The sequence below is a fragment of the Fomitopsis serialis genome (assembly GCF_022376445.1).
Source record: "Fomitopsis serialis strain Sig1Antser10 chromosome Unknown B0H18scaffold_121, whole genome shotgun sequence".
NCBI classification, from domain to species: Eukaryota; Fungi; Basidiomycota; class Agaricomycetes; order Polyporales; family Fomitopsidaceae; genus Fomitopsis; species Fomitopsis serialis.
In genome coordinates this window covers 49,864-74,741 of record NW_025955081.1, presented here as the reverse complement: position 1 = coordinate 74,741, position 24,878 = coordinate 49,864, and the positions used below count along the sequence as shown (strand labels likewise).

General features: G+C 55.8%; 6 protein-coding genes across 6 annotated transcripts; 2 read left to right on the top strand and 4 right to left on the bottom strand.

Annotated features, from left to right (window-relative positions):
• Positions 1–208: 208 nt before the first annotated feature.
• Positions 209–7,182, bottom strand: B0H18DRAFT_1087356 (clathrin-coated vesicle protein; the record flags this gene model as incomplete). Its single annotated transcript, XM_048032159.1, has 24 exons — positions 209–471; positions 522–747; positions 800–956; positions 1,016–1,181; positions 1,239–1,370; positions 1,437–1,541; positions 1,612–2,044; positions 2,096–2,382; positions 2,432–2,663; positions 2,713–2,986; positions 3,008–3,764; positions 3,791–3,948; positions 4,051–4,247; positions 4,281–4,409; positions 4,459–4,553; positions 4,637–4,728; positions 4,761–5,163; positions 5,193–5,472; positions 5,525–6,247; positions 6,296–6,451; positions 6,505–6,567; positions 6,621–6,669; positions 6,859–7,039; positions 7,140–7,182. 24 exons carry the CDS (start codon positions 7,180–7,182, stop codon positions 209–211), a joined length of 5,601 nt encoding a protein of 1,866 aa, XP_047887607.1.
• Positions 7,183–7,487: 305 nt separating this feature from the next.
• On the top strand, positions 7,488–10,918 carry B0H18DRAFT_1124349 (SacI homology domain-containing protein; the record flags this gene model as incomplete). The annotated part of the gene is made up of 16 exons (XM_048034842.1): positions 7,488–8,040; positions 8,092–8,299; positions 8,486–8,544; positions 8,599–8,699; positions 8,747–8,884; positions 8,924–8,989; positions 9,048–9,189; positions 9,372–9,432; positions 9,491–9,627; positions 9,680–9,718; positions 9,776–9,988; positions 10,042–10,174; positions 10,229–10,306; positions 10,362–10,556; positions 10,613–10,709; positions 10,901–10,918. 16 exons carry the CDS (start codon positions 7,488–7,490, stop codon positions 10,916–10,918), a joined length of 2,238 nt encoding a protein of 745 aa, XP_047887606.1.
• B0H18DRAFT_1096752 (Lon protease C-terminal proteolytic domain-containing protein) lies at positions 10,829–14,633 on the bottom strand. Its single transcript, XM_048032466.1, has 8 exons — positions 13,999–14,633; positions 13,243–13,676; positions 12,794–13,185; positions 12,530–12,736; positions 12,381–12,477; positions 12,214–12,331; positions 11,490–12,166; positions 10,829–11,434 (listed from the first exon to the last, which is right to left on the bottom strand). Exons 1-8 carry the CDS (start codon positions 14,576–14,578, stop codon positions 11,114–11,116), a joined length of 2,826 nt encoding a protein of 941 aa, XP_047887605.1. The 5' UTR covers positions 14,579–14,633; the 3' UTR covers positions 10,829–11,113.
• Positions 14,634–17,417: 2,784 nt separating this feature from the next.
• On the bottom strand, positions 17,418–18,578 carry B0H18DRAFT_958911 (uncharacterized protein; the record flags this gene model as incomplete). The annotated part of the gene is made up of 4 exons (XM_048042751.1): positions 17,418–17,618; positions 17,687–17,819; positions 17,875–18,336; positions 18,394–18,578. The coding sequence occupies 4 exons, from the start codon at positions 18,576–18,578 to the stop codon at positions 17,418–17,420; spliced, it is 981 nt and encodes a 326-aa protein (XP_047887604.1).
• A 1,365-nt stretch (positions 18,579–19,943) lies between these two features.
• Positions 19,944–23,599, bottom strand: B0H18DRAFT_74927 (ARM repeat-containing protein). Its single transcript, XM_048039236.1, has 14 exons — positions 23,420–23,599; positions 23,282–23,340; positions 23,116–23,220; positions 22,781–23,059; positions 22,576–22,728; positions 22,377–22,526; positions 22,209–22,319; positions 21,512–22,155; positions 21,316–21,460; positions 21,189–21,260; positions 20,655–21,131; positions 20,506–20,602; positions 20,209–20,446; positions 19,944–20,157 (listed from the first exon to the last, which is right to left on the bottom strand). Exons 1-13 carry the CDS (start codon positions 23,457–23,459, stop codon positions 20,274–20,276), a joined length of 2,505 nt encoding a protein of 834 aa, XP_047887603.1. The 5' UTR covers positions 23,460–23,599; the 3' UTR covers positions 19,944–20,157; positions 20,209–20,273.
• Positions 23,600–23,853: 254 nt separating this feature from the next.
• B0H18DRAFT_1124345 (uncharacterized protein) lies at positions 23,854–24,449 on the top strand (the record flags this gene model as incomplete). The annotated part of the gene is made up of 5 exons (XM_048034841.1): positions 23,854–23,865; positions 23,923–23,987; positions 24,049–24,149; positions 24,197–24,271; positions 24,325–24,449. 5 exons carry the CDS (start codon positions 23,854–23,856, stop codon positions 24,447–24,449), a joined length of 378 nt encoding a protein of 125 aa, XP_047887602.1.
• Positions 24,450–24,878: the final 429 nt, after the last annotated feature.

Genomic DNA, 24,878 nt, shown 5'->3' with positions numbered 1-24,878 from the left:
GTCTGCAATGTCGTTCTGTGGATAGAACCTGCGTGGAATACATATGTAGTGTGTTCCGCGTCCCACTGTCCAATTGAGTTCACGAGGACGCTGGTAGAGAATTTGATTTGTCGAGAGGTACACTTTGACGGAGGCCGGTCCAGGAACATTCCAAGCGCAATAAGTTACCACTAGTCTATCCCGTCGACAATGATATGTGTAATGTCCTTCAGAATGACCTCAGAGAGATTTGTGGTTTGGGCGCATCCACTGCAGGACCTCGGTTGCCAACAGCCTGTCTGACAGAAGTCTCCAACGTATCGCGCATCTGCTGGTTGAGCTTGCCTGTCGCTTCCTTAAACGCGGCTGGTGAAACTGCAGCAATCGCAAGGAGTTGCCGAACACTCTGTGTGTGCATCTTCGACGGAATAACTCGGGTAGGATGGAGTAGCAGGATCATGGCTGGCATCAGAACACCCAGAGCTCGCGAGCCTATATGCAAAGATTATCAACAGCCTTTGAATAATAATGTGATCACTTACGAAGCTCCTCTGGGAGAGATGACAATAACGCGGTGAGTGCCTTGAAGATCTCGTCTGCCATGGCTAGCTGAGAATCAGTAGCATCGTCTGCAACAGACGCAGCGATCTTGGCAAGACATTCGACCATGCCAGGCAAGAGTAGTCTTGCGCAATGACGAAGCACAGCATTGCCAGATGTCGACGCAAGTATCAACGTCTTGGCGCAGTGAGCTGCCGTCAGTGATGCCTGCAAAGCGTCAGACGTAATGTCGTGTATCGACTGATCCAGAAATGCTCACCTCGTCCGCGTCTGACAGTTTCTGCGAAAGCAAGAAACAGCAGTGATCTAGGATTGCGCGTCCGACCTTCACGTTTGGAGGAATCACAGTCAAGATGAGCACAGCAGCTAGAAGGTTAGTCTTGATCTTTCTCGTTGAGATGACCCCTTGTCGCCCCCTGCACGTATGTTCATTGACTAAGAAATCACTTCGTCCAATTGCGAGAGGAGGACTGACCTCATCTCATCGACGTTCACCAAGCAGGCAGAAAGGATACCATGGATCGCTTTCTCGTACTTGTTATCAGTATCCACCAGGTCGGCGGGTTTATCGAGGAGGATCTTCAGCGATTGCAGGGTAGGCCCGACCAAGTCGACTTCTGAGGTCTCATCCTTTAGGAGGTCTGCATAGGAATTAGCTTTAAACTGCTGTGCTGCTACAGAATTGCGAGTGAACTAACCGCCGTACAACGTGATGCCTATAGCCCTAAACTCCTCTCTTTGTCTGGTGCCAAAGGATGACGATATCTTGACGAATGCCTCAAATGTCGCGTTGATGAGCTTTGCCTTGTCTAGAGGGGTTGAGCCATCGACTGATAGAATTAGATAGAATCAGAGTAAGGCAATTGTCACGTAGCACGAAGGACATGCAAACCCACCTACTGCACTAATACGTGGACCCGTGATAGCTCTCCGCAATACATAAGCACATATCCGCACGCAATGTACTTGTGGTAGGCTCATCAACTCCTGGATCGATGTACCTGGCCTGTTCACAGGGAGGTCAGTTGCATTCGACGTAGGCAAAAATTGTATGCGACATTGCCGGTCCACCCCTCTGCACTACGGCCAGGCCTTCCGCTAGACTTGCGACTGCCTCCACCATATATACTTGCACAACTGCCGGCTCTGTCAACGCCATGCGATAGAAGAGATTGACGAGTTCTTCGAACAGCACAGGGTCAGCAAATACCTTCCCGCAGTACTTCGGACAGACAAGCGATGTCAATGCCTGTAATGCAATCGTGCAAACTCGACGCGCAGCAGCGTCTGCGTCAGGAACCGCGGTACAAAGAGCCTCGTAAACGAGACCGAATACGGCGAAGAAGAATGCAGCAGGCTCTTCTCGCATGGAATCGTTGGACTCTCTTCCGGTGGCAGCAACAACACCCTCTTGACCGTCCATGGCGGCTACGATGTAAGGCTCGTCTTCTTCCATTGCGGTGGCCATTGCTTGAAGGATGACTGGCCATGATTCGACATAATACTACGGCACCTCAGTAGACGAGCGCAGACGATGTAAAACGTGATGACACACCGGTAAGAGCACCTCTTTCCCCAGACTAGTATACGACGAGTCTATCGCGCCAGGAGGAGCATCTTCGACAACCTCCGTATCGGCACGAACACTGGCGTAATCGCGTAAAGATGCTATCCATAGGGGGGCAAGCACCAATCGGTATGGTTTGACGACGTCGATTAAGTATTTCTGACTTTTGCTTGCTACTTGCAATTCGGCCCAGGCCGACAAGGTGGCAATGCGCAACATGACGGATGCGTTAGGACTAAGCTCGGCGGCCTCTCCAAGCGACAGCATTCCAGACTCTGCTCGCATCAATAAAGGCTGCAAGACACATCGCTGAGTGAATGTCACCTTTGGACTGCTCCAACGCAGATGTCAGAAGCTTGAGTATTCGGCCCATTCTGCCAACATCCTTCACCACTCCGCAACCAACAAACACGGCGCACGCTCCAATAGCTGTTGCGAGGATTTCCGGGGTCGAATCAGACGAAAAGGCAGGCGTCAACGCTGCGGTGACAGGAGCTTGATGTTGTTCCAGCAAGAGAGCGTCTTGATATTCTGGATCCGGTGTCCTTGCAAACATCTATCTCGCGATGAATATAACAGAGTCAGGCATTGACTGAGCCACTGACCTCTATGACGTCTCGTAATACGGTTAGGCCCTCTAGGCGGATTTCCATAACGTGAGCTGCCGAGGCAGTAAATGCAATCTTGATCAAGTCTGGCACTCGCGAGACCAGTAGTCCACGGACTGGGATGCCTTGACTAAGCGCGAAGACCATGTCCAGATGTTCTCTGCGCCCCGACGAGCTGACGATATTGCAGATGCTGTGTAGACACTGCAGAGCGAAAAGTTGAGTTCTCCACCGCGACGTTTGACGACCGCTAGCTGCCCCGGATTCTTGACTTGTACCCACACTCAGTGACTGTCCTTCATCATCCATTAAGTCGCCCTTCTTAGAAGCCGCGTCTGCAATCTGCTGGGAAGCGGTCGTGCGAGACATGATGCGTTGACATAGGTCAATCCAAGCGGATGGGTTGTGGATGACGGTCTGCTGCAGCCAACTTGTGATGACGTTCCGAACTCCGTCTACAGACGAGTCATCGTCAAGCATAGCAAACAGCTCCTCGACAAGTTGATCGCCTCCTAGCCTTGACATCGCGAAGGCGTCCTTTTGCACAAGCTGGTAGAGGGCATTGATCGAGGCGAGCTTCAGAGGTCGACGTGACGACGATAGATACCCTCTGAAGCGGACCACCAGGTCCGGTACGTTGACCGAGTCTGGCGCGAACATCAGGAAATGTTGAATACAGTTGATGGCCTCCACGCAGATGCCGTCGTCGTCCTCGCTGTTGAACTGATGAACAAGATCGAGAACAAGAGTGCGAGAGCGAGCTGAGTCCTGGATGTCAGGTCCGAGGACAGTGATCACGGCATCGATGTTTTGACAGACGACCTGATACGCGGGAAGATCACCGCTGACGTTCGCTTGGTTGAGCGCACCACCCTCCGGTTCATGTGACTCCATCATATACACTTTGAAGAGTAGCCCGAGTGTACTTGGGACGAACGGAGCATAGGCCAGACTAGCAGCGTCGATGACGCGCGCGAGTGCCGTAAGTGCCCAAAAGTGGACGACGGGGTGAGGGTCGTTGATCAGGACATGAGGACATGCACGGTGGTCTTCAGAAGTGGCCCAGCCGCCATACCACCAACGTGAGCATGAATCTCTCCGAAAGCAAGCGCACATCCAGCTCGTCCGTGAGGATCGCGGTTGCTAACGACCTGGTCGACTAGAGTTTTCGCTTGGTTCGTCAGGAAGTTGGTCCCCGCGATGTTGGCTAGGCGGCCGATGGCTTCAGCACGCCTTTACGCAAACTGAGTCTCCATCCACCAGAACCTCCTGCATATAAGTAAGCGTTGTGGCAATTTTTGAACTCAAGAGCTAGCAAAGCTTACCTTCAAGAACGGGGCCAAAAGAGAAGTCACCTGAGGACTACCGAGTACCTGTCGTGATCGGGCTCCAGTAACCTGCCTGAGAGCGAGCACAAGAGCTATCGTGACATTAAGAGACACCGCGGCTCTCCTACCAGAGTTCTTTTCGAGCTTGGCAGACCCGGTGAAATCAATTAACTGCGTCAAGGAACGAACGGTAACAGACAAATCCTGCAGAGGCAGGAGTTGAGCAAACAGGTGTACAGCCGCATTGACGGCAGCGGTAGCGGGAGGTGGCGGTTCGGGCCATTGGCTGGCAGTGTCGGTCGTTACCCGTTGGCAGAGAAACAACGGATCATGAGAGCATGATCTGAGGATTGGTTTTGTGTCTGACTACTAGTCAGTAGATGTTCGTATTTTAGTCCACAACATCAAGGCTCACCAATTCCTCGATAGAAACCTCCACGCTGTCCCGGTTCATACACGGCCTGAGTCTCTCTTCGATTTCCACATCAGACACGCCATATGCATATCCATCTGTGCTTTGCCAAATGGACGTAAATGAGCCAGTCGAAGAGGCGATTGCGGCCTGCAAGGACGACCCCGCGTATCCTCAGGACTCGCGAAGAGCGCGATAGCGGACTGCAGAAGGCTGGACTGTATCGACTCCGTCGCACCCGAATGGCCGATCAGCGAGAAACACAAGAAGATCCTCGTCCGCAAGAGCGCCTCGCGGTTTCCAACGACAGCTCCTTCGTCTCGGGCTGCGGCATCTCCGGCGTCTCCTCGACGCGTCGGGACGTGAACGTGTTCGCGAATGAGAGCGAGTTGCTGAGCATCGATGCGATGCGGCGCGTCACGTCGGGCGTGACGAGCGTCGGGGAGTTGTATTTCAGGAAGCAGTAAACGGCTCCGAGCGCGCTCTCGCGGAGGTGCAAGAGGAACATCCACTCGGCGGGGCTCCTCCCGGCCTGCGCGTCCTTGCTTGTGGGCTTCGGGAGGGCATTTCGCCAGAGGACGAGGAGCTGTGGGAGGTGAGCTCGCACGAAGTTCGGGCCGAGCGCCATCAATGCCGCGATGCACGTCCAAGCGACCTCCACCTCCGTCCTCGCCACCCGTACCTCATGCTCGCCCGCACGTTCAGGAGCTGTACAGCCATGTCGAACACTTTAGCACTGATGTCGTAGCTAACGTACAGTGGGCGCTCTGGGATGACAGCTAGGAGCGCTGCGAGGCCGTATGCGTGTCCGAGAGTGCGAGTAGTGATGTCTGCGGGAGCGGCGGGCGTGGTGAGTGTGCTGATGTCGCGCTGCAACATCTCGACGACGCTGAGGAGGACCTTCGGCAGGCGGAGAGGAGTAGAATAGCAGAAGCACCGGAGAGCCCACGATGCGTTCACGCGGATGGTATGATTCGGGTGCCCTAGAAGCGTCTGCAATGGCTCTACCAGAGCGTCCTGCAGCATGACGCGTCACTAGTGTGTCAAACAGGAATGGGCTCGAGCCTACCTGAACGGGAGGAGGTGCATTGCCTAGTTGTTGCAGCAGGCCTGCGACCTCCCTCAGCGCGACGGCGAGGCACAGTGGGTTCGGCGCCGTCTGACCCGGCATCAGTGCAGGCCACCGCTTCAGATACACGGTCGACAATTCCTGGATCGCGCTGATCTGCGCCTGCTCGCCGAGCATCCTCACGCCCACCAAGTCCCGCAGCAACACCTCCACTAGCGCCCTCACCAACAGCGTCTCATACCGTGTAGTCGAGTTCCTCGGGTTTGCCACGATCTCCGTCATCAAATGGCCTACGAGCAGCCCATAGTTCGCCTCCACCCACCCACTCCCAAGATGGGCAAACAGCGCCGCATAGAAGTCAAAGATGCCCACGCGCGTCTTTTTGCTCGCCTGCGGCTTGTTGAACTGGGTCGACAGCTGCGCGAGCATCTCCTGCGGAGTCATGATCGGCTTGGCCTCCTCCGCCTGGACGTGCATGCCTGGAATCGCGTCCTCGTCGTCCTCGTTCGCGTTCTGACCCTTCTTCGCCTTCTTGGGCGGCTCCGCCACGGGGATGACGCGCTGGACCTGCGTAGTCGCGAGGATGTGTGCGACGAGCTTGGCGAGGGAGCGCCGCGTGAGCTGGTCAGCATTCTCTAGGCTCTTCGTGCATGATACGACGAGAGGGTCGACGTCTGATACCAGTCGTGAGCTGTCGTCTGCCGGGTACATCAGGATCAGAACCTAGAGCTTGATGAGAGGGAGGTGCGTAGAATTGAACAGGACACTCACATCGCATGCAGCCCGCTGGAGAGGGAGGGCTTTGTCGCTGAGTGCATTCTTCATCTGCTTGGTGATATCCTTCACGAGCGCGTCAGTGACTGCTCGCTTTGCTGTAGACAATGTCTTCTCCAGAGCACCGAGAGAATGATACTTCAGGATGATTGGCTTGAAGTTTCATGAGCACAAGGGCATCGTTGGACAGTTTGCGTAGCACTCACCACGGAGGATGTGCGGTAGAGCTTCAGACAGGTGGTGACAATCTCTATCACGAGGGACATGACCTGTACAGCGTCGTGAGTGTTAGAGTACAAGATGACACATGCATCATTCCTACCTGGCTACCAAACATGCCCATCAACTCTGCGACACAGTACATCGCTGCTCTGGTTAGGACACCGTTAGTTGGACTACGGAGAGACTGGTACTCGGGGTGACTCTTCCGACACTATTATCCCCTGGAGCCTCATAGAGAGCCCATGTGCATCGTACACTGCATAATCTAGGATATGTTCTCCGTCGTGACGCTTGCGATCGAAGGATCACCCAAAGCACCACACGAGAAAGTTACGCACATCTTGCTCGAGTCCTTCCCCACACCCTTCGGCTCTCCGATTATCTTGAGGAATGACTGGATTGTATCGTACAGAGTCTTCGTCTCTCCTCTGGTGTATAATGCGGTCAGGCATCTCGCGACAATGCTTCTGACAGGTCGGCCGGGAGATGGGTATGGTTCCGGGGAGGAGATGATCTTGACTAGGGTCTCCTCAAGGTCTGTCTGGATCGTCTTCAAGTCATCCTAGCCGTCAGGTCAATACTATACAAGCGGTAATGGAGGTTGACATATAGAGCGCACCGTGCTGGCTTGCCGGACCGCTTTCTCGGTAGACGCGAGCCATTGGAAGAGGTAGATCTCCCCAGTCTCTTCGGTGAGCTGGGACTATGGACGTTCGTGAGGTTTATTATGCTCAGTAAACAAATAACAATCACGCACTTCGTCGACGGGCTCGTAGAGTGGAGGGGCTTCAGCGGACATGGAGGGGAGGCAGACGGGCAGTGAACGACTGCACCGTCCGCGATCTCGATCGACGCGCGCGTCGGTGGCGGGTCGCTCCTCCTTCTCAGCCACCGCCGCCGCCGCCAGCACTCTGCCTGCGCGTCTGCGGCTTGCTGTCGGTCAGGTCGCTCGTCCTCATCGTCTGCGATGGCAAGCTCAAGCACTGCAGTGGCGAAGGCACTGTCGCCTACAGGCAGCAGGAAACCGTCTCTGCCCCCGCTTGAGATACCCACACCTCTTCACTCGGACAACGCAGAAGTAGTCTCGGATACCAGCGAGACGGTAACACCAGTCTCACAACACTCACTGTCGTCTGTACCAGGATCATCGATACCCGAAAGTCACGTAGAGGTTGCCTCTTCCCAGTCTCACGAGAGCAAGCCACAGTCGTTCATAGCTGCTGCCTCCACAACCCCTCCCTCCGTCAACCCAGCGCCTCACACCGAAGACCAGTCTCTTGTTTTCAACAAGTTCATTCTATACGAGAACCGGCTGCGCTTCTACATTGTCGCATCTAACACGTCCGACTCACGACACAAGATCATCAAGATCGACAGGACCTCGCAGGATGAACTGGAGGTAGTCGAGGATGAGGCCGTCTACAGCGGGAAGCAGATGAGCGCCATGCTCAAGATGCTCGAGGATGGGAACCGGGGCAGCGGAGGCCTTGGGCGAGCGAGGGTGTTCTTCGGCATCGCTGGTGCGCCTTGCCGTGGTCAGTCTCATGTATTTGTATCAACGAATATATCAGGTTTCGTGCAGTTCACGGCGGGGTGGTACATGATTGTGATCTCGAAACGCTCTGTGGTCGCGCTGCTCGGTGGGCACTACATCTACCACTGTGAGAGCACGGACATCCTGCCGGTGTGCTTCAACCACAAGATCGACAAGCCTGCAGAGGAGCAACGCCTCATGAACATCTTCAAGCAAGTCGACATGTCCAAGAATTTCTACTTCAGGTGTGCCATAGCAGTCCCCCGTTGTCGTGAAGAATGAACCAACAGTGACCAGCTATACGTATGATCTTACATCCACTTTGCAACACAACCTCACTCGCACGGGTCTCCCTCCACACCGGCGGTGGTTGCTCAATGATCGCTTGCATGGAACAACCACATGCTGACCTCCCATTCAACGATGGAAAGTCACCAGCTCGAAGAACCACTGGCTATTGCCCTGATTCACGGGCATGTCGATCAGGCTAGTGAGTACATTCACTTCGTTGTTGCGTCTGCGCTCTGACCGGGTCTGAACTCAGAACTCACCGTGCTCGGACGTGTTATCTTCATCACCCTCATCGCCCGGCGGTCCAGGCATCATGCCGGCGCACGCTACCTCAAGCGCGGCGTGAACGACGAAGTGAGTCCACAAATATTTCCTCTAATCCAATAATGAACTTGTACTAGGGCAACGTAGCCAACGAGGTTGAGACGAGCAGATCGTCTCCGAGACGCTCACCACCCGTTCTACTACCCTGCGCGGCGCACCCCGGACGGCGAACACCAAAGCCGGCGACCAGCCCCAACTTCACGAGCTACGTGCAGGTAAGCAGCTCTCCCAACAGAACAACCTGACGCGAGCAGTACGAGGCAGCATCCCGTCTATGGGCACAAGAGACCAACAGCATGAGTCCCAAGCCGCCCATGAGAGTACGTCCTTCCTCTCAGCGTTCGTCGTCCGTCCCCTGACCGTCGTTCTCGCAGTCAGCGTCATGGACCCGTTCTACACTGCCGCGTCCCGACACTTGCCGATCTATTCGCGCGGTACGGCGCACCGCTGATGCTGCTCAACCTCATCAAGAAGCGCGAGCCCGTCCCGCGCGAGAGCAAGCTGGCGTCGAGTACCAGCAGTGCGTGGACTACTGAATCAGTTCCTCCCGCCTGAGAAGCGGATGATATACCGTGCGTGGGACATGTCGAGGGCGTACAAGAGTAGGGCGGTTTGCGTTCGGCATGTGAAGTGGCCTAATGTGTTTTAGGAAGACACAAGATGTGATGGGTACTTGAGGATATCGCTGAGGAGTCCATACAGATGACGGCTTCTTCCACTCTGGGCCGGAACCCTTCTCGCATGCACTCGACATCGAAGCTGAGTAAGTCCTCTATGCCCAAATCCTCTATGTATCCGTCACTGACATGCAGCGTTTAGAGGCTGAACGCGTCAGACAGGTCATGGCGTGGCACGATGCTGCTGCAGAACGGCATCTGTCGGACCAACTGCGTAGACTGCCTCGACCGAACGAACGCCGCGCAGTTCGTCTTTGGAAAGCGCGCGCTCGGCCACCACTGTACGCACTGGCGTAGTGGATTCGCCCAACCTTGCCTTTGACTCGGACGCAGTGAACATGCTCACCGAGATGTACCACGATCACGGTGACAGTGTGTACCGTTCCTTTCCCTGCACTGTGAACCATGCTGACATTGGTCATGGCTCAGGTTTGGCCCTCCAGTACACCGGGAGCGCCCTCGTCAACCGTGTCGAGACCTACCGCCGCATGCCCCACTGGAACAGCCATTCACGCGACATCATCGAGAACCTCCGCCGGTTCTACGCCAACTCCCTCCTCGACGCCGATAAGCAGGCCGCCATCAACCTCTTCCTGGGATCAACCCCGAGCGCGCCGTCGCACGCGCGCCGCAGAGGGGCAAGTACCAGAAGTGGTTCAAGGAGGAAAACCTTGAGCCTGCGTATGCGCTTGAAGATTGCGAGCGTGGGATCAGCCAGTTCATCAATACTCGGGGCGACTTCTGGATCGAGTATTATAAGCCGCTGTTGTTTACCTCTTTGGGGAAGCACTTTGCGTTTTCGATGAACAGCACGCTGAAGCTGCCTGGGTAGGCCCCTCCCTCCTTCAAGTCTCAAACACCTTATGTTGACAAGCACTGCAGCAAAACCGCGCGAGATATCAATCACAGTCCTTTTCTGCCCCAATACAACCCATCATCGCATCATCATCACCATCCGAAGTAAGCACTATAGACTCTTTACGTCAAGCATGTCACTTACACTTTCGTTCTACAGGCTGATGGACGGAGTACGGCGCTGGATGCGCTCTAGCCCAAAGGGCTCACACATGTCTCCCGTGGACGGAGTGGCACGTCCACGCTCCCGCTTCGTCGGCAACGCAGTAGAGCTGGATCCAACTTCCACTGAGGCAATCGCTACGCAGCTCCTCAACCCAAACGTGGCGCCGAAGGAAGAGGACGAATACCAAGAGTGTGTACAATACCCTCCAATGATGCATAGAAACCTTCCACTGACAGCGTACGCAGATACGTCAACCAGTACGAAGAGCTGCTTGTGACAACTGACGACGGCGTGGCTCGTGACGACCTCGAGAAGTACCAGAGCGGGTGTTCATCGCCCACGGTGAGCACAACTGGCTGCAAGAGCCGAAGGAGGACGTCTTGTCACGTATGTGAGAGCGTGAACCCGCAGAGGCTGGATGGTCCCCGCGATCCATACCGACAAATTCGACTACGAGAAGTGGATTGTAGGCACAGCAGTGCACTGATTGTTGCAAAATGTAGTATAGTACAATATTAAACGAGTGTGAACAGGATATGAGCAAGAAGTGAGGCCCGAAGCACAAATTCAACATATTAGAAGTGGAACAACCGAACAAGCCAGTCCGACCACCTACAACAGATCGTACAGTATGTAGATGCGAAGAAAACAGAACCAATGTGAACCATCTAGACATAGTACAAACACCAAAGACTCAATCTCACCCTGTCCATATACTAACGATACACGTATCCACAAACGGGACGCTAGAGCCTGCTCTCGACGAGGACATCGCTCCGTCTCCATCCAACGACGCCCTTCCCGAACGCGGCCTCGAGCACCTCCTCGACCGTGCGCACGAACACGATCTGCATCTCAGCACGGATCTCCTTGGGCACGTCGTGCTCGACGTCCTTGCGGTTGGCCCAAGGCAAGATCACCTTCGTGATCTGCGCACGGTGCGCACCGAGCACCTTCTCCTTGATGCCCCCGACGGGCCCGACGCGTCCGCGCAGGGTGACCTCGCCGGTCATGGCGATATTGCTTGGAACACATACACCCGTCAGCAATGATACAAATGCACACGTCTACGAGACCGCAAGTCAGTCAGGTCAACCAGGTAAACATTCAGATCAAACGCACCATTGCGATCCCCGCAGATGGCCCGTCCTTCTTCACCGCCCCACTAGGCAGATGCAAATGCACATCCACCGGGTCCGGGTTCTTCAGCGGGTCCTGCGCGCGTGTCTTCGTGATATACAAATCGTACGCATGCCGCTTCACCCAGCTCAGCGCGAGCTCGCCGCTCTCCTTAATCACCTCGCCGAGGCTGCCCGTGAGCTTCAGCTTCCCGCTCCCGGGCACCATGATCGTCTCCACGGGGAGCACGCCGCCCTCGCCCATGCCGGTGACCACGAGTCCGTACACGAGCCCACACCGCTCCTCTCGCTCCCGCTCGTCCTCATCCCACCGCGCGATGCCGAGGATCTTCTCGAGCTCGTGCTCCTCGACGGCTGCCCTGTACCCTGCATCTGTGGGACTGCCAGAGGCCTGTCGGGTGGCCACGTCCGAGAGGAGCGCGTTCGGGTCGGCGCCGACGCTGTCGCAGTACTCAGCCCATTCGACAGCCTTATGCCGGACGACGGCGCTGATGGCTCGCTCTAAGGAGCGCACACCAGCTTCGCGAGTGTAATGCGTCGCTATGTGCGTAAGCGCAGAGTCGCTGATGCTGAGGTGATCTGCAGTCAGGCCATTCGCCTGCAGCTGCTTCGGGAGAAGGAAGCGGCGAGCGATATGCATCTTCTCGTCATAAGTATAGCCTAAAGTGCTGGTGAGCAAGACTCAAGCATCGTCGGATCGGACATACCAGACAAATGTACAATCTCGCAGCGATCCAACAAAGGCGCTGCGATCGTCTCTAGTGTGTTTGAAGTACATATGAAGAGCACCTGGCTCAAATCGACAGGTACATTGATATAATGGTCCTGTCCGCCCATGAGCGACGCACGCAGCACGCACAGACGGTACACTCACATGGAACGAATGGTTCTGTTCAGGATCCAACACCTCCAGCAGCGCAGCCGCAGGATCCCCATGGAAGTTCCCGTGCGAGATCTTATCAATCTCGTCCCTGCACCGGCCTCATCAGCCTCCCCCCGCCCTCGCCCAACGCACGTACTCACAATAGGATCACAGGATCAGGCCGGCCAGCTTTCCTCAGAGCCTGCACGATGTTTCCCGGGCCACTGGCAACGTACGTCCGTCTGTGCCCGCGGATTTCGCCCTCGTCGCGCACACCGCCCAGCGAGATCCGCTGGAACGGCCGGTCAAGCGCGCGGGCGATGGACTGCCCGAGCGAGGTCTTACCCGTACCAGGAGGGCCGACAAAACTGCGTGTCACATGAGCTGAATATTACAGACAGAGAGTTTACACAGGAGTGACTTACAGTAGGATAGGGCCCTTTACGTTCTTCTTCCTCAACGGCCTCGAAACGGGAGCTGGCAAGGCCTTCGGTATGGGAATAAGCGACTTGCTCTCGTCCCTTCCCTGCGTCTCTGCCTTAGCCTCCCCTGAAATCTCTTGCTGCGCCTGCGCAGCTTGCTTCTCTCCCTCGAGCACAGTCAACTGACTCTCCTTCTCCGCTTGCAGTTCCTTGAGCCGCACGACCGCCAGATACTCGATCAAGCGTTTCTTGATCTTCTCCAGGCCGTAGTGATCCGCGTCGAGTTGCGCCCGCGCTTTGGTCAAGAAGCTACGGTCGCGCAGGGCCTCGAGGGAGGCGTTTGACTGCGCCTCGCGCGCGGAAGCGGGCCAGGGGACTGCAGTGAGCCATTCAAGCTGTGAACGAGAAACGAGTCAGGATACTGGGGAAGGACATATGAAACGAGCACATACGTAGTTGCGGATGACACCGTGCTCGACACTGGTGGCCGGAATCCGTCTGAGCCGCCTCCACTCTCGCACGGCCGTCTTGCGCTCCTCGCTCTCCTTCGCCATCGCCTCGACCTTCGCGCGCATGACAGACATCTCGTCCGCCTCCGCTTGCTCCTCGTCGTCCAGCTCCGACACCGGCGCGTTCGGACCTTTACTCTCCACAGCGTCCGGTGTGCCCGGGCGCGCAAGGGGCAGCGCGGACCGGTTGAGGTTCCGGAGCTCGCGCTGGATGGCGGCGAGCTGCTGTCGGAGGAAGAACTCCTTCTGTTGCTTGGACAGACTCTCGTCGACGGACTGCGCGATCTTCTTGCTAACCTCGGAGATGGACGTCTGCTTGACGAAGATCGCCGTCGCGCGCTTGAGGCGGTCATCCGGGCGAACCGCGGACAGGAAGTCTGGTGCGGACGGCGTTAGTGCGCGCGCGGATGGAGGGAAGGTGAGGCACAGCAATGATATCGAGGAACTTCTGCGTGAGATGCCGGATGACATACCCCCTCCAAATATACCGCGCGTGGGCTGCCTACAACAGCTGCGAAGTTTACTTTGGCAATGGTAGGCTCACGCGCGAGTGCAATGACCGACGGAGAGTTGGTCATTGCAGGTATGTTCCCCGATCAGGCGTCGAAACTGCACACTCGTCCGCCGGTACCATAGATGGTAACCCGCACTCGGAGACTCCGGTGTGCTTGCTGTGAGGGTGGACGGAACGGAACGCACCGATTTTGTCCGCGTATTCTGCGTTGAGGCTCGAGACGAGCATGTCAGCGAGCCAGGGGGCACGCTGGGCGGTCACTTCGTCGACCATGTTGGATAGCTTGACATAGAAGTCGCGCTTGGAGTCATTGGGCGCATCGCGGGCGAGGCGGTCGAGCAGCTTGATCGCGGCCGCTTTGAACGTGGCCGCGAGTTCTGCGGAGGGAGTACCCTCTGCGTTCGGATACTCTACGACGCGTTCCGCAAGTCCGTCGATCCTCTCTCGCGGGCTGTCCGCCTCTGGGAGGTGTACACGGGCGAGGCCCTGGAGGGTAAGTAAGTACGGCCGATGGGTATCGCGAGCGAGCGACCGCGGGGGTCGGACGACGCGGACAATGCGCGCTGCCGTTCCCCAGTCATGCAACGTCGATGCATCGGCCGAGGGGACAGGAACAGCAGCCACGACTGGTGGGGTGTCGACCTCCTGGACGAGTTCGAGGAGGAGTTCGCCGGCAGCATTGTTGACGGGGATTGTGATGCGTGCAGTTGGGAGAAGAAGAAGAGGGTAAGTAAGGGGTATAACAGGCAAGGCTTGTGAGGACATTGTGGAGAGAAGAAAGAGGAACTTGAATGAGGGAGAGTGGGAATGGCGGGCGACTGTCCCTTCTAGGCGCCCGTCCCCCGAGTACGCGTAAATGGCAGTCACGCGACACGTGCCGCAATCACAAGCATCCGCCATCCTCCTCCTCCTCGGCCTCCTCCTCGGCGAGTCACCAACTAATTCAGTGCATATGCACCTTTATGCATACCCACAGTTCAGTACAGGAAACCCTCAGCATGCATGGCTAGTTTACTGCGCAACGCCGCAAATCAGCACCCAGTGAGAGCGGAGACGTTGAGCGCGCACGTCGGAATCAGAGCAGCTTATTGTTTCCCCCTCACGGCGGTCGCCGAGAACGCTATGCGTGCATGTTACCCGACACCCGACACCCGCAACCATATCAAGACCGGACGCGCTGTCAAAGAAACCGTACACGAGGCAGCGACGTCGGGCACATCCCAATGCGGACATCGCGTCGTAGCGAACCGCCCTGGTCCCATACTTTCGAGAGGTCTCCGACTAGGAAGGCTCACGAACCTTTATTGCAAAGCTAGTGAGTGAAGTTGGCATGTCTGACTTCGTGTACATTGAATGCATTTTTATAGGCCATCGAGGTTGCGACGCTTGCCGACTTCTTTAGCACGCAACAGAGACTACTACGAACAAGCACATCATAACAACCGACTAGAAGTCCAATGCGATATTGATGCTCCTGTCCGAAGCAACATACGGCAAGATATGATTTCTCGTGTCAGACGTCGACATCGAGGCAGTGAGTGTTGAAGTAGTTGTTTATCGTGCACTGGTAAGTACTCGACGACACAGACAATGAAACATGACAAGACTGTATATTCAAGGCTTTGTAATAGCACAGGCTTCGCCTTCCTGGGTCTCGTATAACTAGCCTACTCGATTCGATCCGCGTACAATTCAGACTCATAGCGATGTTTTGACACAGGCTTTGGGTATTCAAATTCGATTGTGGCGAGTCCGATTAGAGTATTACAATGGCTCTAAGCCTCAGAACATAGCCAATTGAATGCATATCTGGCCACACAGAAGGTAGCGTTAGTCTTGGAAATTGAGCGTCGCAGTCCCATTGACCCCGCTCACTAGGTCTCCTCCTTCCACCCGTCAGAAAGAATGTGCGGAAACCGTCCAAAAGATATCATCGATGAACCGCGGAAACCGCACGCGCCGATGTTACAGCTTCGCACATATCCCTTGTGTGAGTAGCACTGTAACAGGCAGAGGTTTGCTCCGTACTACGTCACGATGCTCTCTGCGTGCCATAACGTGCAGCTCTTACGTTCAGCAGTTTAAGGTCAGACCGCAGCGGGGAGTCGTGCCCTCTTACCGTTATCGTCCGAGTCTCATATGGAAGTTACCCTGCCCTATACAGTCATTCACGTTTAATATGTTCGACGTAGCATCGACATACTTCAATTCGGAATCAAATACATACCTTCGGCGTACGAAACAGCGGCGCCATGCTGCGAATCGTAGTCCAACGAACACATGCAGTGCTGCTCGAGGCACATGTAAACATGTTCGGCACGAATCCATCCAGTACCCTGGTATGTGCACCTGCGCCTGTATCCTGCTGTTTCTCCTTGCCGTTGCCCACGCCATGCTGCTGTGACTTTGCCAGGGAGCTTCTTCACATATGCCTGGCTCCGGTCACTTCAAATCTCCGCCCGCTGAACCGTGCGCCAGCTTCCCCTTGCCCGGGTTGTGTGACTGTGAAGCAGCCTTAAACAGCCATTGAAGTGCGCCTCGGCAGAACCACTTTGTGGCTGGACCCCCTCTCGGGCGAGTCATACACTGAACCAGAGCCGACCTCGGAGTCCGACGGCCACCGGGCTCATTGGCATGCCCTACGTTGATACGTGGGGGAGGGCGGAACATTTACTGGTCGGCGAAGTACTAGTAAGCGTACCCAACTAGTAGGTTGAGGATGCTCAGGAGACACTACAGCCCCTGTTTGGGCAATCCAGTAGTTTGGTCTGGCGGCGGCGCGGGAACCCCACCTTCTATAGTCGACCCAGAGGACGCGGGCGGTGGCCGGCCGCAAGACTGTTATGCTGGTAGTGTTGAGCTGTGAGGCCAATTCGTCCGCTATGGCTCGTGCGATAGTGCGGCTAATCTTGAATGCCGTTACTGATCTCGGTGCGCCGCAAAGGAAGGCTATAAGAAAAGACCTATATACGCAACAAGGTGCGTGGTCATGCATGTCAGCGATTCTCTACACCCCCAAACAAGCACTTAGAAAGCACCCACACGAAAACTGGGTGAGCCAACATGCCCAGCATGGCTACAGCCAAAAGGCTCATAGCTAAGGGTCGGTCGTGGATGACGGGGTCCCATAGGCGTGTGCTGTGTGGATGCCACCTCGAGTCCAGCCTCAATCATAAGGCACATCTGGACCTATACCAGGAATCTAGCTGTTAGCATCGCCGCACATAGCAGCTCGATCCGTTGTATGCCAGTGGGGATCTGCCAAGGTGAGTGACAATTACGACAATCACGACAACACAGAGGGGACAAGAGATTTCCTACCCAGGCTGAGGCTGCGCTGAGTCTCCAACTCGTGGCAATTGGCAGTGCGGGTCGGCTGGCCGAGCACAGGTGGTCAAGCTGTCATGCAAGTAACGTGTCAAAAGGTAACCGGAATATAGATATAAGTATGAAGTCCGTCGTGAGCTATTAGACATAGGTGTATCAGAAGAACCCGCATCAAACGTCCGCAACTAGTACTGTAACATATCCTCGCCAATTGCAGCACAAAAGTGATTCAATCATCATACCCCTACTGCATCGTACTAGATCTCCTGGGAAGGTATCAGTGGCCCTTCCCATTGACCCCATACATGTCCCTGACGTTGACAACAAGCAGCATCGTGCTCGAAACCCATTCGGGTGCGACGTGGAACGTGTAGAACAGCGCTTTCGCCGTGGGACCGTTGAGCGAGCCTGGCCCCATCGACGTTAGCGAGGTGGTGAAGCTCATCATCGCTGCCAGTCGGTACACAGTGGTGACCATCTATCCCCGATGGCGAGAGGGATCGTAAGCATGAGCATCTGCTTCGCGGCGGCAACATGGGCACTCACGATGACACTTATCATGGCGCAGAGGTATAGCGCAGGCCGACGAGGTGTTCGCTTCGGGCGCGTCAACAACGCCCAAACAACCTCACCCAAAGCGAGCATTTGCAGGAACAGTACGATGATCGACGAGGCATACCTGCGATACATCGAACCCGTCAGACAATGAATATCGGTGAATCTCTACGACACACCTCGTTTGCTGCACGATGTTGGCCTGCACCACACTCACGACACCCATATAGAACGCACCGCCGGATACGACGGCCGTGCCGATGGCTAGTATTCGGACCAATATGCACGCGAGTCCGATACGTTTCAACCAAACGCGAATCCTCGGTTCGTCTTCGAAGACATCCTCCTCGGCGGTTGGCACTTGAGAGTACGACGAACTAGCATCCCTGAAAGGGTCCATCGGCGTCGTGAGTGGCTGTTCTTCCTCCATACGAGGTGCACATTCAGCCGGTGGAATTTGGACGGTGAAGGGAGTTCCCTCTGTCGTCTTCATGACGAACAGCCGCGCAATGTTACCGAGGTCCCCCGTTATACTGAGGAAACCCATGGCATAGGCGCTTTGCAGCCACGACACGAAGAAAACTCCGGTGCGAATGCTGGGCTTCTCGGCTTCAGCAGCACGGATGGCAAAGTCAGCGACACTTAGAAGGCGTGAGTCAGTGACTGCGAAATATTAGAGTCGAGTAGAGTACACTCACCGCTCTATCATGAATACCACGGTGCCGGCGATGGCAAGTGTCCGTGACCGTTTGGAGATCAGTCGGTAGATTCCAACTGGGACGACGATGGCATAGAGAATCGTAAATAATAAGGCGGGGGCGAAATCATGAGGAAAAGGAATGCCACCAATGGGCGAAGGAAAGGGATGATCACCAATAGGCATGATACAGACGGAGAAAGGGTGATGAGGGTGGTCTACGATGCATCAAGGCCCTTTTATACGTGAACAGCGAGTCGTGAACAGACGAATGCTCAGCCATCTTCTCTGGCTCAAGGCACGATTCGACCGGACAAAGTAGAGGTGTGGAGTGCGCCCATCACCGCCCCCTGTCGATGCGAGGATCGCTAGAAGACCTGCTGTGACCGCAAGTAACAGTCGTAAGCGCCGCAGCGTCGAATACCGGCCAGCCAACGGCGTCACCCCAAAGGCCGCATGAGACCATGTCTCGAAGCGGACGCCTATCCTACTACTACTGCCATGGCCGCAACAGTGCCGACCGCAGCAGCAGTGCCAGACGAGCGTGCTACCAGTGGCTTTGAAGCGCGCAGAGCGACCATTGGATGAATGCTGTTTCGTGCCTGTACTCCATGTCTATGCTATACACGGGAAATAGTGGCTCAACACGACGCACCCCGAAGCGGTGTAGGATCCGATACGTTGCACAAGGTTCAACGGCGTGGACCGCAGTGCAGATGGGCCCTTTCTGCCTCTGACTGACGAGCATCGACGACTTATAGTAACCATCACGTTGTATGTTCGGCGGTCACCCGAGGATACGTCGCGACCGTCGATGGTTGTGAACATTATGATGGTTGGCTGTGCCCGACTTGCCAAGTTGGGTGTCGAGTTGTTGTCCAGCCAATAAGTTGGCTCGGTTGCAACTGCGCCACTCTGAGAACGAACACAGCAGTGGGAGCCTCACGTAAGTGATGTCCGCTCGAAACATTTGTCACGAGTAGGCTGGCGAATCCCTCTTGTAGTTGAGAGGCCGAGGTGAGAGCGCGTGTGTGGCGAAGTCAAGGTGAGGCAGCCGCGGGCTTCGAACTAGTATAAGTAGTAGCACGCCCAAGTCGAATCCGTCAGGCTGATCGTGCGCGCACACTGCGTGGGTCTGCGTACAGGTTTGCCAACGGGGAGTTCTTCGGAAACGAATACTGAAGCCCTGAAGTTGCAAAATTTGCGTAGGCTATGATCTGCAAGCAGCAAGTCATCAGAGTGGAGTTCGAGTTTATCTTGCATTGAATACATGGGTGTAACGATTTCAACAGACCAGCATATGCAACAAGCATAATCGTACTACGCGAGTGATATCTTTCCCTTCAGGAAACCACGGCATTAGGAGACTCGGAGCTACTCCGGTCCAGACTCAGCGACATTATTGAAAACATAGGATGCAGCACCGGACGAGCGAAAGTGGGCGAGGGCGAGGGCGGGGAGAGGCAGACGATGAGATTGGACGGATGGGACCAGGGATACAATGGTGGAAAACAGGTGTTCGTCGACGGTGTAGAAGCCAATAGTCCTATAGACATGAGTGGCGGGCCCCGCGATGGGGCGCCCGCTCTACTGTGCAGTGCATGCGGATGACGTGCCTCCTTCAGAGGCGAGATGCTGAGTGCGAGACATGAGACGTAGGAGATGGATCGAGATTATTGAACGAAGAAAACAAAACGAGAAACACGACTGTCGAGCCCGTCGACGCAGCTCATCAGGATATCTATGCAGTGGCCCGCTTGACCATCTATAACAAAATGTCAGATATGGGTGGTAACACGGGATATAGTCAACCAACCTCGCGTGCCCAGCGCAGAGTCTTCTTCACGTCTTGTGGGTAACGACCCTTCGCACGCAGCTCGTTCATAGCCACTCCGCGATCAGAAGCTGCTTGATCTGGCCATCAGGGAAGGTGTCTGCGAGATCACCGACGAGGCCGAAAGACAACTTCACGACAGAGTCCGTCCGCTCGCTGTCCGCCATGCACTTTTGAATGAGCTCGAGTATATGCGGAATGTGAGGCAGGAGCAGCGTGGCTAAGCAAGCGACAATGAGTTGTGTCGACTCTGATGAGAAACAAGAGATAACGACGTACACTTCTCCGTGTTTTTGATGCCCGTGACGATACCAGTGTATGCCTCGAGGATACCTTCCCGCAGAGATGCGACGTACTCAACCATGTCCAAGTCGAGCTGCAATCGATGTTGAGCACGGCACATCACCCAGAGCATGACATACACCTACCGGGTTTGGTTGCACCGCCCCAGCTTGCCGCAGCACGCCCATTGTCGTCTGCATATACGGCTCGAACGCAGGCCCAATCGCCAGCGCGATGTCCCCAAAGCACGACAAGATCGACACCTTCACGTCGCGGTTCAGAACCTCGCTCGACAGATCCTCCAGCAGCACCCCCATGAACGCGTTCGAGTACTGCGCGCTGTGCTCGCCGAGCGCACGACAGATATCGCCGATAACGCCGACAGCGACTGTGCACAGCTGGGTGTCGTCGAAGGCCTTGAGCGCGGGGTAGAGAAAGGGGAGGAACGCCTGGATGTATGGCGAGAAGCCCTGCTCCAGGGAGGCTGCGAGCGAGCCGACGACGAGGAAGGCGTCCTCGAGAATGGTCGAGGTCTTTCCTGCTGCAGACATGAGCTGCAGGATGAGGGTCATGATGCGGTCAGCCAGTGGTTGGATGCCCTCGCCCAATTTGCGCGTAACACTCTACTCCAAGCAGGCGCATTTAGTCACCAGAACATACGATGAACTTCGTATACGCACGATGATGACGCTGCAGAAGTTGCTCTGCAGGTCGTTCCAGTTGTTGCGGTCATCGACGCCGACGATCTGATTCTGGACAAGGGTAAGCTCCAGTCCGCAGAGCCTCATTGACCTTAGGTTGACTCACTTGCATGGCAAGCAACTGCTCCATCCGCGCAAGGATAGCAACCACCGTGTTCTGAACAACGGGGATGGTATCCGCGGACGAGTGCGTAACGTAGGATGTGATCGCCTCGTACGCAGCGGTACGGTAGTTGCCTTCGTTGCTGGCACTGTTCGCGCACCATGAGATGCGTCGTCGCAAAGCATATATGCGTACTCACGTCTCAGTCACATGCAAAAGTGCCTGCACGATGCCGTCGACGTACGGCGACAACGGGTTAGTGTTCGCCGCCGATTGGTCGTCGCCCTCGCTGTAGCCTAGCTGGTCCGCAAGGTTCATCAACGCCCAGCAGCAGTTCGCGACGATGCGTGGGTTATCCTGCAGGCTGTTGACGAGCGCAGACACGAGCGGATGGAGGTGTACGTCCGGTTTGATTGTGTTGATCAACAGATCGCATATCCGGCCAAGCGTCCACGCATCCGTGTCCTTGACGTGCAGGTTCTGGTCATTCATCATGTCGATCAGGATCGGCAGCGCCTGGTTGACGAGGGGCGTGAGCACGGTTGGGTCAGGGCCCTCGAGGATTGAGCCGAACGCCATAACGGCTGCCTCGCGGTGGTGCCAGTCCTGTGCCTTGATGTTTGCCTCGATGAATGGGATGACGGCGGGGACAATCGTGTCCGTGACGGCCTGCGCGAGCAGGCCCAGGCACGTCCCTGCCGCCATGGAGATGTTCCACTCATCTTCCTCTGCGTCCTCCTCCTGGCGCGTGAGGAGCTGGAGTAGTACGGGCACAATCTCGGGCAGCGCGATCTTCGCGAAGAACTTGCTTTCGTTTTCGGGCAGCTCGCCGTATTCGGAGGCCTATCCCCGTACGTGGTCGGTATTTGGCTATTCCGGTAATCTCGGAGACGCACCTCTTGGGCTTCCCATGCCAAATCCGTCTCGATCTCGCAGACAGTCGACCAAAACTCGACAGCCTGCAGGGCGATGGTTTCCTCCGTGTGTTTCATGCCCATCACAGTAAGCTGAATGAACAGAATGAGGGGAACGAATTGGTGTGGCGATTGTGAATCACGACTTACGCCGAACAGAGCACGCTCCATGTAGAAGCTCATTTTCTCGTAGTAGAGGGTCATGATCTTCACAAGACACTCGAACGCGCCGACTTGGACGGGTACGGAGTTGCATTGTGTCGCCTCGCAGACAACTTGCATGATATAATTACGCTCGCCCTGCGCCGTTGTCAGCAGTGATAGACACAGCATATAAGTCTGCTCTCACCTCACGCTCAAAGTTCTCGCGTACGAACTCCAGAGAGTTCAACAAAGAGGTGATGGCCGCCAATTGAACATCTGCAGACGGCTCCTCTTTACGCGCACCGTGGATGACAGCCGTAAGGATCTCGTTCGAGCGCATTGCCAGGATCTCAGGTTTCTGGCGCGCAGAGTCAACATGTGGCGTCCGTGGCTGCTACCAACACACTCACAATGGTCTCGCAGATGAAGCCAATCGCCTGGAGCGTTGCGATGCGCATGTTCGTGTTGGACTGGTTGTTCACGAAGCCGAGGAGAATCTCGATCAGCTCGGACCACTGGCCCTGCGGGAGCTCGACGGACGCGATGGCAGAGACGACCTGGGCGGCGACGGTGCCGATTTTCGTGGTGGTCGAGCCGAGGGCCATCATGCCATCTTGCTTTACCTTGTTGCGCGTGCTCTCGTCGAGCGCGAGCCATCGGCCAGAGTAGTCTAGTTGTCGTGCGCTTTCCTGGGTCGGGGGTTAGGCCGGAGGGCGAGAGGAGACGGGATGATCTCATCACTTACTCGGGCGGTCAGAGCATTCTTAAGAGCGAGACCAGCCGCGTTCCTCACGTGTGCGGGCGAGCTTTCGTTGACGAGCTCGGTGGAGAGCATCATCATGTACGCGGGCTGTTCATCGCGGACGCATGAGTCAGAAGGGGAGAGGATGTGCGGAACGGGCGACACTGACATAGTTCTCCTGGGACGCGGCCTCGAGCTTTGCGGTCGCATCCTGACGCGTAGGTGCATCTGTGCGCATACGAGGACATCGTAGCAGTGAGTTTTACGGCGGAGGACGCGGAGAGAGGAGAAAGGGTCGAGTGCGCACCGGCAGATAGGGTATTCGCGAGGAGTTCGCTAGCGTTCATGGTCGTAAGTCGCGCTCGGGAGACGGCGTGTGGCGAGAAGAGAGAAGGGTGAAGGGATTTTGAAGGACCGTGGTGGGTTGTTGGGCACGAGGAGAGTGGCGGCTCGTGCGGGATGGAGGAAGGAGACGAGATGCGCTCGGGTGGGCTGGCTGCATCCGCACGCGCGGCGTCGGATTTTCAAAGCCACCTTCTCCATCCAGCTATCAACACGAGCCGCTCTCGCCTACCACAACAAGGCAGGCCCTCTTTGTTCTCTCCGTGGCCCAAGCTGACCCTTCATTGTTGCTTCGCAATGCTCAGGTTGCCCCGCGCGACCCGCATACACCCCGTGCACTCGCTTGGACCCGACGCGCTTTCCTACTCTTTATTCGTGTAGCACTCTCAATTGAAGACTATGGCCGACAGGGTATGTGGTCGGTCTTTGTCTCGTCTTTGTTCTCTCAGCTCATGTCCTTGGTGCTAGGGTCGTGGCGCAGCGAGGGGCGGCGCGCGAGGTGCAGGCTCGTCAAACAGAGGTCGCGGTTCACAGTACGTCCTTTGAACACTCGCTTGAGTGCTCGACTGATGTATGCGTGCTTTGCGCTCGCAGAGCTCAGCCAACGATGGACAAGCCGAAACGTGAGGCTATCCTCGATCTGTCCAAGTATGCAAACGAAAGGATACGAGTCAAGTTTACGGGTGGCAGAGAAGGTAACATCTGCGCAAGCTATCAGGATGCCTGTGCTCACCGTTACCAGTGACTGGTGTGCTCAAGGGCTTTGACCAACTACTGAATCTCGTGCTCGATGAGGTAGAAGAAAATCTACAGACAGGTCAGGGAGAGAAATTTATTCTCTTTGTATGTCCTAAAGCAGTATATCAACAGAATCAGAGTCTCAACCATCGACGCGTAAACTCGGCCTCGTCGTGCTCCGTGGACCAACCATCACCCTCCTCAGCCCTGTGGACGGGTTCGAGGAGATTGCAAACCCTTTCGCGCAGCAAGAATGAGGCGCACCGCCCGCAGCAACAGACATACGATATGGGAACTTGGCGGACATCCTGGGGGTACTGGGCCCGACAGCTCGATTTGGATATACCGATCTCGGTGTGTTCGCACAGAAGCCAATCGATTGATGAGGAGAAAGGTTCGCGCCGGCGATGACGAACTGGAGTACGTATGGACCATGGACTCACCTACGTACCTTGCTGATCTGTAAATCACCTTGCTGTCAAGTGTATCATGTATCTTGTACCGCCAACGCAGGCTGAGGACAGCCATTGTCAGTCTAGGCTTGAGTTACGAAGAACACTCGTTCACTCACCACAGGACGCGGACCGCTTCAGCGATGTAACGCCGCACTCGGTGGGCGAATAACGTTTCGCGAACTTGGGTACGCAGTACTTGCCTAGCCTCGAGCTCTACATGAACAGCTTGAC

What these genes read in the sequence shown, in the direction of transcription:
- B0H18DRAFT_1096752 (XM_048032466.1), bottom strand. Translation starts at nt 14,578, where the DNA reads ATGTCCTCACAAGCCTTGCCTGTTATACCCCTTACTTACCCTCTTCTT. An exon ending in GTAAAGGGCCCTATCCTACT is followed by an intron (nt 12,737 to 12,793) that starts GTAAGTCACTCC and finishes TGTGACACGCAG; the next exon opens with TTTTGTCGGCCCTCCTGGTA. An exon ending in AACAGAACCATTCGTTCCAT is followed by an intron (nt 12,332 to 12,380) that starts GTGAGTGTACCG and finishes ATGGGCGGACAG; the next exon opens with GACCATTATATCAATGTACC.
- B0H18DRAFT_74927 (XM_048039236.1), bottom strand. Translation starts at nt 23,459, where the DNA reads ATGAACGCTAGCGAACTCCTCGCGAATACCCTATCTGCCG. An exon ending in CGCGAATACCCTATCTGCCG is followed by an intron (nt 23,341 to 23,419) that starts GTGCGCACTCGA and finishes GTATGCGCACAG; the next exon opens with ATGCACCTACGCGTCAGGAT. An exon ending in CATCAAAAACACGGAGAAGT is followed by an intron (nt 20,447 to 20,505) that starts GTACGTCGTTAT and finishes TCGCTTGCTTAG; the next exon opens with CCACGCTGCTCCTGCCTCAC.